This window comes from Cucurbita pepo, chromosome 1, assembly GCF_057944985.1.
Source record: "Cucurbita pepo subsp. pepo isolate OVF chromosome 1, ASM5794498v1, whole genome shotgun sequence".
NCBI classification, from domain to species: domain Eukaryota; kingdom Viridiplantae; phylum Streptophyta; class Magnoliopsida; order Cucurbitales; family Cucurbitaceae; genus Cucurbita; species Cucurbita pepo.
The window spans coordinates 15,681,276-15,694,094 of NC_141798.1; the positions used below are offsets into that span (position 1 = coordinate 15,681,276).

Below are 12,819 nucleotides of genomic sequence, written 5' to 3' on the forward strand. Positions count from 1 at the left end.
ACGTAACAAAGATACAAGCATGATGAAAGATACAAGCAAGAAAGTAGTAGAAGAGATCTTGGCTGAGCGAAGACTTCACATCGACAACCCCAGGTAGAACATGCAAGAATTCCTAGTTAAGCTGGAGAGGGCTCCCAAAGGCAGAAATCAAATGGGAATGCGTCGATGACCTTAAGTCGAGCACACTTCAAATGGAATAGTTCGAAAAGGTACGTGGACCTCATGCATTTTTGTATGTCACATGCATCAGTATACTTCCCATTATTGTTAAGAATATTTAGTACTGAATTATAGTTTACTATATATTATATCATATTTGATCTTTTATTATAAGGCAAATATCTCCATTATGGCTTATCTTTCTATTTATTGCTCTTTTCATATCCTCGTAATTTATTTGATTATAAATAGATAACTTTCACACCTATTTAGATGCGGTGATTTTAGTAAATATTCTCATGGTATCAGAGCCCTTTTGGTTTAGCAACCCAATCCTTTATTTTCAATGGCTTCTGAATCCCTTACTCATCTTCTTCTCCACCACCACGGTTGGCTATGACACCACATGGGCAATCTCCATGGTTGTCGCAAACTGTTGATTACTTTTCGGCTCCACCCTTTTGACCTCAAAATCACCCTTTGTATACTCTGTACATACAACCTCACTTTCTCCAACACAATCGGTTTTTCCTTAGCCAACATAGTCTTTTTCATTTTCTTCCCAATCTTCCCTTCATCCAGCAGAAACCCTAACCTCAGAATCTTCATCAGCGTTCTCATCGAAAATATACAGAATCTTGAGAAGCCTATCGACCTTCTGCAGAGATTTACCCTCAGAATCTGGGCGCTGCAATGGCCTCTTCGCCAACCAAGTCGTCGCCAGTCTCCTTGCCAAAACCGGCTTCTTCCCCCACTGTGGCAACTCTTCTGGCTTCAACACTATCTTCGTCTCTTACTCTGGGGGGTGTGGTTTCCTCTCCGTCCCTTGAAACTTCACCATTATGATGAGTACAGACGTGTACACTATGATATTTATGTTCACCATGATATCATGTGATTTTCCTCCATGGCTTCAGTCGTGTGTGTTAGCTGAAGGGCAGATCGAGGGAGTATGTATACGTCTGTCTAGTGAGTTTATGTACGCGCACATAGGTCGTGTGTAGAGAAGTATTGCACATCCAATATTAGGCCTGACTAAATGTCCTCCAAGTAATGATTACTTGTGTATGTATTTCCTAACTCACTACGGGAGTCACTTGTTAAGTATTTCTTAAAATATTCAGTCCACGTCATACTTTTACTTTTCCATATAAAAGAAAGACACCTTTCCACTCGTCACGACGCCTGAAGTTAGGGTAAATTCATTTTTTTTTCCTTATAGCCCTTAAGATAGATCATAAATTGTAAGGATTTAGCCTTTCAATGTTGCTTCCATACATAACTTAATACAAAAATATATACACTTATGAATTTTCTCTATTTATAAAAATGAACCACAAAACTATTATCTAAAATTAATAAAATAGCTCTTAACCTTTTTGCATTTTGGATGTTCAGAAATACACTTATTTTTAATATGGTTAAACTTTTTTAAAAACCTCAAAAAAACACATTTTTAATTTTTTAAAAATTACAAAAATATCTTAAAATAAATTTAAAAAATACACTCACCGACCGTGTTTAAAAAATACTCATGAACTTTCAAAAGTAACATTAAAAGTTGAGATAATCTATGAGATGTTGATAAACAGTTTTCGTTTATATATTGATGATAAGAATTTTTAAAACTTTTTTTTTTTTTTATGAAGATACACGATGTTAATACTACTTTTAAAATTTTACAAGTATTTTTGAAACATAGTAGTAATATAAAAATTTGTTTGAAAAATTGAAGGATATTAATGAATCTTTTTAAAGTTTAAAGGTATTTTTGAAATATTATTAAAAGTTCAAGATTATTTTTGAAATGAATGCCAAAGTTTTCGTCCAAAACTAAGGTATGGTAAAAATACTTTTTAGATTTTTTTTTATTATTTTAAGCAAGGATATTATTATGTAACAACGATTAAAAAATAATAAGAATCCCAAATGGATAATAATAATAAATTTTTATTTTAATTTAATTATAAAATCAAACTTCCATTCACTACCACCATATTCAAATAAAAATTTAAACTACTTTATATTTAAAATATTTATAAATAAATAAATAAAGCATTCTAATTTTTCCATAAATATTCATATAATTCTTAATACAATTAATTATTGAAGTAATCATGAATTTGATAGAAAAGAAAATGAAAGAAGGTTATAATTTGATCATTATTATTATTATTATTTATTTTTTTAGTTGAGTTGAATTTTTAGAAAATTAAAAATTATATATATATATATATATATATATATATATATATATATATATATATATATATATATATATATATTTTATTATTTTTTTTTTTTGTCGGTCAACCGAGTTGAGTTGGGTTGTGACGTCTATTTGAGTTGTTCCCGTCAACAATCCAACCAACCCAAAATTCCATATTAGTCCTAAAGATTTTTTTTTTAACTCAACCCATTTACACCCCTCAAGAGAAACTCGCCCTAATCTAACTTTCTTTGATTAACCCAAAACTTAAAAGGAATGTTGTCTTATTTTAACTATTTCACTAGCCTTTTAGGTATTAGAGTTATAGTACACAAGTAGTTAACAAGCTCATTTTGTCTTTCTTTTTCACGACACAAGTAAATCACATTGAAACAAGCATCCACAAAAATCGTCCTCACATTCACAAAAAGATGAAAGTCACGGGACTAGCCTAGTCGTTAAATGAGTATGGTACAGCTATGAGAAGCTCGATGATTATACATAACGGTTTGGACAATATATGAAACTTAGATCGATAAACAATGTCTTTCATGATTGTATCTGTCATTTCATCGACTTATGTTCATAACCGCCATAGTAATTTATGGCATAATTTCAATCAATCGCATCAAAATTTGAAATTATTTGGGAAAGACCAAAATTGGCACTATTTACCAACCATAAAGACATGAACATGAAGGCCCCCCCTCTCATTTATGTTCAACACAAATAAACAAGAGGAACAATGAAATGACCCTTTGTGCTTAAGGTTACATCTTGCTCACCCTAAATTATTCCATCTCCTATCCTCCCTTTGCCCTTATGCCCCTATACTTTCCTCTATTTGCATCTTTCTCCTAACCCCGATACCCATCGAAAACTATGAATAGTACTCTTCGTTCAAGGCTCGGTCTACAAAATCCCGTAAAAGTTATTGGTTTTGTAAATATGTATTTTTCGATTAATTAGATACAAATTATCGACTGTAACGTTTGAAGATTCAATTTTTTGATTTCTGTCTCATCCGATGGTGACATGTCAAACGCTAAATAAAAGAGAATATTTAAGTTTTTTTAAAAAAAAATAATTATGATTTTATGTTGTAAGGAAATTGAAAAAGGCATCCAAGGGTATAATGGTAATTTAATAAACAGGAAAAGTTGATAAAGGAGGGGAGAAACATGCAAAGGAAATATGCGGCAATTAAGGATGGGATCCTTGGAGGATGCCTTCGGATATTTAATGCAATAAAATAATAATAATAATAAATATAAAAATAATATTAAAAAAGTTATATTTGTCTTTTTAAAATATATTTTTAATACCAGAATATATTTGGATATTATTTTTATATGAAAACGACTTTCTCAAATATTCTTAAAAATTAAACAAAAAAAAAATATATTTATTTAAAATTTTATACAACATTTTTCTTAAATCAATTTTGGATAATTGTTTTAAAATAATAATAAAAAAAAATGTAAAAGCATGCTTTTACAAAACATTTTAAACATTAAATTTTATTGCTTTTTATAGTTTCTCTTATGAATCATTTGAGCCATTTTTGTATTCTTAGAAAAACTTTAATATTTGTGTTTATTTAGTCGGTAACATTTAAAAAAAAAATTTAAATTTTAAATTTAAATTTAATAGGAAACTAATTTTAAAATTTTATTAAAAATAAAATTAAAAAATTAAAATTTATATGTAATAAATAAAAAGTTTAGAAATTCATAAAATTTAATTTTGAGTCGAGTATATATTAGATTTTGCTATAAAAAAAAAAAAAAAAATTACCCATCTAGATTAATAATAATAATAAATAAATAAATAAATAAATAAAAACATAATTGTCTCTCTTTGACCATCTCTCTCTCTCTCATCTTAATGCTCCATTTTTTTTCACCTGCCTTTCTGCAACAGTTGCAGACTCTCTCTCTCTCTCTCTCTCTCTCTCTCTCTCTCTCTCTCTCTCTCTCTCTCTCTGAGAGATAAGGAAAAGAGGTTAGACTTTTCCCTTCTCTTCTTTCTTTCTCTCTCTCTCTCCTTTTTTTTTTGTTGCCTTTCTTTCTCTGTCTACTGTAACACAGAGCTAATTGATTTTCCCAATTCCCCTCTTTTTCATTTCTGCCAATCCAATCAGATGCTTATACGGATTTGATTTCCATCCTTTTTTTTTTTTTTTTTTTTTTTAAATTTTATTTTATTTAATTCTCCTTCTCCTTCTTCTTCTTCTTCCTCTTCTCCACCGCTTTATTGCAACTTCCACTTTCTCTCCCTCTCTCTCATCTCACGGCTACGATCCTTTTGTCCTCCAATCGTACGGCTAGGGCACCTCGTTGTCACCCCTCTCTACGTAAGTAACCCCCTCCCTCCATCTCCTCCTCCTCCTCCTCCTCCTCCTCCTCCTCCTCCTCCTCTATGGAGAGAACAACACAAATGAATTTGGCTTTCATTCATCCCATCCCTTTTCTCCCTGTTTCTCAGATCAATTTCCCTTTTCTCAAATGGGTTTTTAATTTTACATCACTTTCATTAATGCCTACTTTATATTTTCCCAAACACATGCAACGCCTTCAATTACATGCTCTTATTTCATGGTGGGCTCCTTCCTTCCCTTTTTTGCTTTCTCTCTACACTCTTCTTCTAACCTTTTTACTTCTTTCTATTTACTCATTCACTTCTCCTCCACTGCTTCTTTCTGTTCATATTGGATTTGTATGTACATACTGAATCAGTTTCAGGATTCATGATTTGTTGGATCCATCGCTACATGTTTACTTTCATCTATTTCATCATTATGATATGCATTACCCAACGTTGTGGGTTCTTTGGTTGTAGTTTTAAGTTTGTTTTTTTTATCTTGATTTCATATCTTTGACCACTTCTTCCTAAATCACTTCATAAGGCTATGAATATCATAGGCTTAATTAATGCATTATTAGCTTGCCCTTTGGATAAACTAGTTTGACTTGAGATTTGAGAATCCCTTTTGGACTTTGAAGGATATATGCATCCAATTGATAGGTGAAACAGGTAAGTTGTAGTGATTGGAAGTTCATTGCTAAACTATTGTGATTGGTGATGAATGTCACAATCAGCTAAAGGGAAATCTGTAGGGACCATTCATTTGGATTAGATTTCACATGCTTCTATGGAATGTTTTTCTTAATCATACCATCTAATGCCCCTTTCTGCTCTCCTTTTTTGACTGAACCACAATGTTCTCATTCATTTTCTGATTCTGTAATGATTTAGAGTATCAGATTTTCATTGCTAAGAACCTCTTTAATCATGTGAACCTCATCACAGGAATGTTTCCATATTTATCATCATTTGTGGATTCATTTTATTGACCAATATGTGTTACTCTTTCACATACTTCCCTTGGAACTTTTTTCTGCACTACTTTTGGTTTCTTTTCTTGTTGAAGGGCTAAAGAATGGACTTAATTTCTAGAATTATGTTGATTTTTAACACAAATATAAATGTTTTAAACAAATTAACGAAGTTGACCAGAAGTTTAACTCGAACTTTAACTCGAAGGTTTGATATGTAGAAAGGTAAAAGTTGAGTGACATGTAGTTTTTCCGAATGATCTTGGACACAGATGTCATCTCTCTTATTTTGGAATTATATGGTTCGGAGTTGAATGTTTCGAGCAGTGGAATACTTTTTGATGGTCCAACCAACTTTTGATTTTTCTATTAATATATTTGATGATTGAGGTAGACGTGCACATATTACCCGTTGTATGCTCTTAAACGTATCGTCCTGCCATTTATAAGGATGGTGTTTCTGTGTTCTAGCTATAGTTCTACCTGGTGTTCCTAAAGGTGCTCGTGTTCTGTCATTTTTCTAATGCCTTTTTGCCCCTTCCATACACTAAGCCTTCAATTCCTGTTGGAGGAGGCAGCTTAGGAATTCTTTTACTTGTAACTCTGTATTATGTTCTCAGAAAACTGGTAACATCATTTATGTTTATGATTTGCAGTTAGCAAGCAGCGTCCTTTCAAAAAATGGCTATGGAACCTGATGGACCGAAACGAGCAAGGAAAAGAAACCATTTGGTTCAAGTAAATGGTGATTATAATTCACTGAGTATGAGTGAAGATCTTGATCCCTGGACTGCTTGGGCATACAAGCCTCGTACTATATCCTTGTTACTTATTGGTGCATGCTTCCTTATGTGAGTGTTTTGTGCAATATCTTGTTTCTTACCATTAAATTCTTCTGTCCAAGTTTTTGCTGCATTTGTAGTGGTTTATTTTGAACTTTGTGTTGGCTTAGCATATGAAGGAAACTTCGACTCTTTAGTGTATTTTTAACATCCGTTATTTATCTTGTTGCTCGTCTGAATGTATGTCTTAACCAGTTGGTCTAGTGGAGCCCTTGATCCTCAAAACGCAGCACATGAGGATAGCGCTAAATCGGTCAAAAGGTTTGTGTCGATTTTAATTAGGTCATCACTGTTTTGTTTATGTTAGAAGCTCATCCTACTAAGTGCTATTCCATGTAGGGGTGTATGGGCTATGATTTCAGTATTTCTTGCCTATTGTTTGCTGCAAGCCCCATCAACGTAAGTGGTTATTCATCCTCATCTTTTGTATTGTACATAAAGAAAAATCCATGGTATAGAGTTTACATTAATACTTCTAAGAAAGTTGGAACGTTTTTTCGACTCTAGATTTCCTTTGTTCCTGTTCTTCCTCTACACGTCATTTAACGAGATGATCATTGTTTGTGCATTAAAAGATTGCAAATCTCAGACTTCTTTCATTGTTGTTGAGACCTCCATTTTATATTTGTGCGTTTTGTAATCATTCGTTTAACACTCAGTTCTCGTCGGATTTGAAATGGAAGCTTTTTGAGATCAGTTTGGTAGGATTTATGATTAGAGAAGTTCTGATAAGGTACTTTCATGCCCCTCACACTTGAGATCATTGCTTGCAGGATTTTGATTAGGCCACATCCAGCAATTTGGCGTTTGGTTCATGGAATGGCTGTCATTTATTTGATAGCGCTTACCTTTTTGCTTTTTCAGGTCATGTTTCCCTTATAGTGGAGTATATTGTATTGTGTAATTGATCAAAAAAACAGGATCTTGATTGAATACTTAAGTTTTGTGTATAAAATTTTCACTTTATGACTTCTATACATGTTCTACATTTAGAAATTGGCTTTGGTTTTAACATCATGTTATAATTGTCTTCCAGAGTCGTGACGATGCTCGACAGTTCATGAAGTTTCTCCATCCCGACCTTGGTATTGGTAATGTCCTACATCTTTGTTGAACTGTTTTGGTGCATTTGGATGAATCTAGTTTTGGTTTACATATCCTTCCATTTCATGCAGAACTTCCTGAAAGATCTTATGGTGCTGATTGTCGTCTTTATTTACCTGAAAATTCCAGAAGCAGGTTTAAGAATGTTTATGTACGAAATCTTTTGCCTATATACTCCAACTGTTCTGCTGCAATATTGTTTTTCACATCTATGATATTCATCATACTTTCTTGTTCTTATTTCCAGGAGACACTTTTTGATGAATTTGTTCCAGCTCATATAATTGGATGGTGGGGGAAGGCTATAATGATTCGTAACCAAGTTCTACTATGGGTATTGTCCATCGGGTTTGAAATGATGGAGGTTCGGCTTTTCATTCTCTATGAATTTCATACGGTGATCTCGACCGAAGTTTGGCATTCATTGATATAATCATTAGATCTCTTGATTTTCAGCTAACGTTTCGCCATATGTTGCCGAACTTCAATGAATGCTGGTGGGACAGTATCGTTCTTGATATTTTGATTTGTAACTGGTTTGGTGAGATCTCTCTCTTCCTTCCCCATGGCCACATGATTTGTTTGACACTCTTAGGTTCTGTTTGGATTAATTGTTTTTCTTGTCATATCCTATCAGAGTAAACTTCTTGGTCTGTTACCCAATCTTTTGAGTTCTGACTTTCAGATGTTTTGAAATAGGTAGATTACTGGTTATTGAATCCTCTTACGTAGATAAGGATGGTTCGAGTGTTCTCATAGTTTTGTGTTCAACTAATCGTTGAGTTTAGAATAAATACAGGTTTTCCGAGTTCATGTATAACTAATTTTGCAGGCATCTGGGCGGGAATGCGTACCGTTCGATACTTCGATGGTAAAACATACAAGTGGGTCGGTCTCAGTCGTCAACCAAACATTATTGGAAAAGTACGTCAACCATATGAATTCTTCTTCAGTTTCTGATAGATTATCTTTTTGTAAGCGTTATTAGTTGTGGTGATGCCATCCCTTCTCCTCTTCTAGCTAACTAAAGAATCAAATGTGCTGTTTCTCTGATTCAGGTGAAACGGACACTGGGACAATTCACACCGGCGCAGTGGGACAAAGATGAATGGCACCCGTTGCTCGGTCCATGGCGATTCATTCAAGTTATAAGTCTTTGCATCATCTTTCTGACAGTCGAGCTCAATACATTCTTTTTGAAGTTTTGTCTTTGGGTACCTCCTAGGAATCCTGTGATCATATATAGGCTAATCTTGTGGTGGCTAATAGCAATCCCAACGATTCGCGAGTACAATTCGTATCTTCAAGATCGGTACACTCTCCATCTCTACCCCTATGAATTCTTATTCTCTCAAACAAATCCATCCATCTTGACTAATAATATATATTCCAGAAAGCCTGTGAAGAAAGTTGGCTCGTTTTGTTGGCTCTCACTTGCAATTTGCATCATTGAACTCCTTATTTGTATAAAGTTTGGACATGGTAAGATTTTGTGATCTTCTAAATCTCTAATGGTTTAGTTTCAAGCTTGTAACTGGCTGTCATTGGTGTGTTTTTATGTCAGGTTTATATCCTAATCCAATGCCCCTTGGGCTGATAATCTTCTGGAGCTCTATTGGGGCTGCACTCGTGCTACTCATTCTAATTTGGTCGTGGCAATCACATCGAAGTTTAGCGAGAAAGAAGCAATGATCTCTCAGCAGCTGTGGTAGACTATTCTTTAGTTTCTTCCTGTCATAAGGGGGATTCCCATGTAAATATTTTACCCAGCCCACATTGATTGTACATGATTTTCCTCTTAGAAAAGGGAACTAGTTTCCCAGATGAGCAATCTTTTTCGTTTTGGAAATCGAGTTTCCGAGTGGAAAATTTCCTATTCTTTTTCTCTAGATAGAAGCAAGGGTAGATTTGATTTAGTTTTTGGGTTTTCATTTTGCTTGTTAAGTTTATTTAGTTTTTGTGTCTCAGATTGATATATTTTTGTGATTATTTTTTCTTTTGGGTTCTCTCCATACTCAGACATCTCCATTGATATTTGTAATTACAGAACATGAAACTTCCAAATCACAGAATGTTGAGTTCAGAATCAGCTGGATTCAGTAGCATTAGAATCTCTTGAAAAAAAACATATACATATATAAGAAGGATAAGCTTACGGAAAGAACTTACATTGTTTCTCTTATGTTTACACAGTTTCTTGACCTCTTTGAAGGGATGCTCTGTCATTTCTATTACATTTGCAGGAGCAGCTCCATCTGATGAACTCCCTTGTGAAGCAAAGCAACATGACTATGAATAATCCTGTTTTGCTTGGAGGAATGTTGCGTTGTTGGCATGTTGTCTTCTTCGTAAAGAGGCACGAGACTGCTAGACATGATATTTACTTTGTGGAAAATGGTATGGTGGTAAGCTTCTTCTTCCATATGGTTCTTCCCCTCACTATCTCTTCATTCTTAGCTTCCCCTTCAATTTGTAGTAGATGTATATACCTCAATGCCCCTTGGTTATAAGATCCCAAGAGCCCACCACATTTGAGAATCTCAGATGCCAAGGAAAACCCATGTAGGATATTGATTTCGTTATCTTCTATCATGTCCATCTCCCTGAGGATTCCATCATTCTCTGGCTCACATAGTGATTGAACTATATCAGAGCTTGCGCATTCCCTTCTATACTCTAATATGATACCAGACAGTTGATGGGACTCCAAAACACGGTCAGGTATCGTCTGTAATAGGCATATAAAAGTGTTAAAACTTGAATGGATTTCTTTTTCTCTCTAACGGTAAAGTATCGACCCTCGGGGTGTCTTAAAGACTTCAATACCCCCGGGGATAAGCTCGTGGTTCAGTTTCTTCAAACCACCACGAATCGAGTTATAAAAGGGGAAAGTCTTGCTAGAGTAATGAATGATACCTCTAGCATCCATCTTAGATACTTGACATTGTTGACATGGTGGTTCATGTCCAGATCACTTCTCTTTGGCTGGGTAAACAGCAATTATCAGCATTTCTTTCTAAATTCGGGTGGAAACCGAACCGTTGTTTTGAGTTTTAAGGATTTTTACCTTCAAGTTAGAGTTCATGTACTTGGCTTTGTCATCAAGCTTGGAAATTTTCTCAGGGGCATATTCTTTGATAGCATGCTTTTCTATAAACCATGGTGAAATCTCTGCCCTTACCTCGTCTGGCATTTTTGAGAGGCGTCTTGTTTGCTGGTTCATCATCACCCATGTGCTGTTTTATGTTTCAGTACACCAGAAGAGATGGCAGTAAATGACTACAAATTTGGAAGAACTGCTATGTTGATATCAAATTCTTATTACCTTGTACCTCGAGCATAAACATGACCGGTGGCCTGACTTCTTATTAGCCAATCTCTCCTCATTCCATTTTTACCCGATGCCCCAACCCACGTATCGATATCAACAATCTCCCCCCTGCAGAGCTCCATGTGCACAATGAAAATAAGTGACATTTCAATCAGATAGATAACAAGTTCCCCATGATCATCTCAATGCCCAATAGATGCAAAACTGATGACTTAGTAGGACTAATATTTTGAAGGTATCAAGAGAACACACCATATAGGATAGTGGTCTACTTCGACGTGCATTCGCGAAACGACCCAGATGAGATTGTTCTTCATCATGCCATGGGTGGCCCCAAAGCCATTGCTGAGGAGTCCAGACATCCAAACATGATTCAATGCTGTTTCCTACAAGAAACACAAACGGTTCCAATCAATTGAAGTGAGCTATGCATTTCGTCGAACACAAGTTGGGCATCCCTTACCTGCAGAAGATTCATGACACTCTCCAGAGTTGCAGTCTTATCAGGACCAACTTCATACGATCGAATCACAACAGTTTGTCTATACCCAACACCTCCTTCGATGATCAGCCCTTGCCGATGAGTATCAACCAGCTGCTTCTTCGTAGGAATTTTCTGTCGAACATCATTAACAACACACCCATTTTCCGCAACAGAAGCAATCAAAGATCTCGAAGAAGCTTCTGAAATGGACCCAATAAAATTGCCATTAACGTTAACATACCTCTGCTTGTTAGAATCATTCGCTTCTTTGGCAGTGGAGCACCTCACAACATAAGAAACAGGGCAAGAGAAAGAAGCCATTTGAAGAGCTTCTGAAACAGAGGATCGGCCATTGCGATCTTATAGTGGAAAATGGCGGATTTGCCCAAGGAAGAAGAGAACAAGTTACTTCATTCTCAGTAGAAAAATGAAGATAACAAAGAAATGCATAGGTCCATCGGAAAAATGGCTATGGAATCTTAGTATTGATCGACAATGGAATCGTTGAAGGACGAAGACGAAGATGAAGGACAATGGATCTTTGCATATGGAGGAGAATTTTCTTTTGAGTAATTGGTAGATAGAGTGATAGAGTAAAAGTGTGTGTGTGTGTGTGTGTGAACATAAGACCTTGATTGATCAACCCATTTGCTTGTGTGAGTGTGTTTGTGTGTGAACATAAGAACATAAGACCCGGATTTGAAATTCAGATTTGGCACTTGATGGCATCGGTATTCTTCGACAATATGATCACGCTTCTCACTTGTGAAGAGTGAAAACTATAAATCCATATTTGACATCTGATTGCTCCAAAATTCCATTCGTTAGCGACATAGTCACGCTAGCTATTGACATGGTCACACTACCTACTTTTTACTTAGAAAAATTCCTAAAATGTCACTTAACTTAAAATTGCTTCAAACTATGACATTCTTAATGAAGGTACACCTTATTGGTACATGTAGTAACTTTCCTTTCTTGTAAGCTTTTCTTAATCATTCTATTTTTAGGATCACTCTTATTCAAATGTATTGTCGGTTCATTTATGTACCCTTTTTTACTCGGGTATCACATGTCCATCAACGTCTGCCTGGGTTCGTCCCTGAACCACATCTTATTGGGAAATGTATGGCTCTCATATCATTTGAAATGATCCATACCCAGGATTTAGATTGTTTGGGCATGGATCATGCTATTCTTATCTGTATCGTTCCAATTTTGTCGAATGTCCCTACCAATTAAAAACTAAATCAAACCTCACATACGGTATATATCATATTTTAAGATTTCAAGAATAAAATAAAAACTAAATTCAAATCTTAAAGAACGAAAGAATTATCATATGAGTCACT

At 34.9% G+C, this 12,819-nt stretch overlaps 2 protein-coding genes across 4 annotated transcripts; one reads left to right on the forward strand and one right to left on the reverse strand.

Annotated features, from left to right (window-relative positions):
• Window positions 1–4,325: 4,325 nt before the first annotated feature.
• Window positions 4,326–9,664, forward strand: LOC111784319 (CDP-diacylglycerol--serine O-phosphatidyltransferase 1). 3 transcript variants are annotated; one of them, XM_087127535.1, is made up of 13 exons: window positions 4,326–4,372; window positions 6,363–6,557; window positions 6,744–6,809; window positions 6,888–6,947; window positions 7,322–7,412; window positions 7,585–7,639; window positions 7,724–7,803; window positions 7,900–8,016; window positions 8,109–8,193; window positions 8,485–8,576; window positions 8,711–8,964; window positions 9,046–9,134; window positions 9,217–9,664. In XM_087127535.1, the coding sequence occupies exons 2-13, from the start codon at window positions 6,388–6,390 to the stop codon at window positions 9,342–9,344; spliced, it is 1,287 nt and encodes a 428-aa protein (XP_086983661.1). In that variant the 5' UTR covers window positions 4,326–4,372; window positions 6,363–6,387; the 3' UTR covers window positions 9,345–9,664. The 3 variants fall into 3 exon arrangements, with proteins under 3 accessions (XP_086983661.1, XP_023520824.1, XP_023520825.1); XM_023665056.2 differs by lacking the exon at window positions 4,326–4,372 and adding an exon at window positions 4,423–4,724; XM_023665057.2 differs by lacking the exon at window positions 4,326–4,372 and adding an exon at window positions 4,797–4,968.
• Window positions 9,665–9,767: 103 nt separating this feature from the next.
• Window positions 9,768–12,202, reverse strand: LOC111784320 (palmitoyl-acyl carrier protein thioesterase, chloroplastic-like). The gene is made up of 6 exons (XM_023665058.2): window positions 11,447–12,202; window positions 11,236–11,369; window positions 10,978–11,091; window positions 10,720–10,888; window positions 10,569–10,637; window positions 9,768–10,380 (listed from the first exon to the last, which is right to left on the reverse strand). The coding sequence occupies exons 1-6, from the start codon at window positions 11,786–11,788 to the stop codon at window positions 10,033–10,035; spliced, it is 1,176 nt and encodes a 391-aa protein (XP_023520826.2). The 5' UTR covers window positions 11,789–12,202; the 3' UTR covers window positions 9,768–10,032.
• Between the last annotated feature and the right edge of the window lie 617 nt (window positions 12,203–12,819).

Bases quoted from the DNA above. Each gene is read 5' to 3' on its own strand.
- LOC111784320 (XM_023665058.2), bottom strand. From the start codon at position 11,788: ATGGCTTCTTTCTCTTGCCCTGTTTCTTATGTTGTGAGGTGCTCCACT. The intron at 11,092-11,235 runs GTGTGTTCTCTT...GGAGCTCTGCAG, and splicing joins GTAGACCACTATCCTATATG to GGGGGAGATTGTTGATATCG. The intron at 10,638-10,719 runs GTAAAAATCCTT...CTGTTTACCCAG, and splicing joins ACATGAACTCTAACTTGAAG to CCAAAGAGAAGTGATCTGGA.
- LOC111784319 (XM_087127535.1), top strand. From the start codon at position 6,388: ATGGCTATGGAACCTGATGGACCGAAACGAGCAAGGAAAAGAAACCAT. The intron at 8,194-8,484 runs GTGAGATCTCTC...CTAATTTTGCAG, and splicing joins TTTGATTTGTAACTGGTTTG to GCATCTGGGCGGGAATGCGT. The intron at 8,965-9,045 runs GTACACTCTCCA...TATATATTCCAG, and splicing joins AATTCGTATCTTCAAGATCG to AAAGCCTGTGAAGAAAGTTG.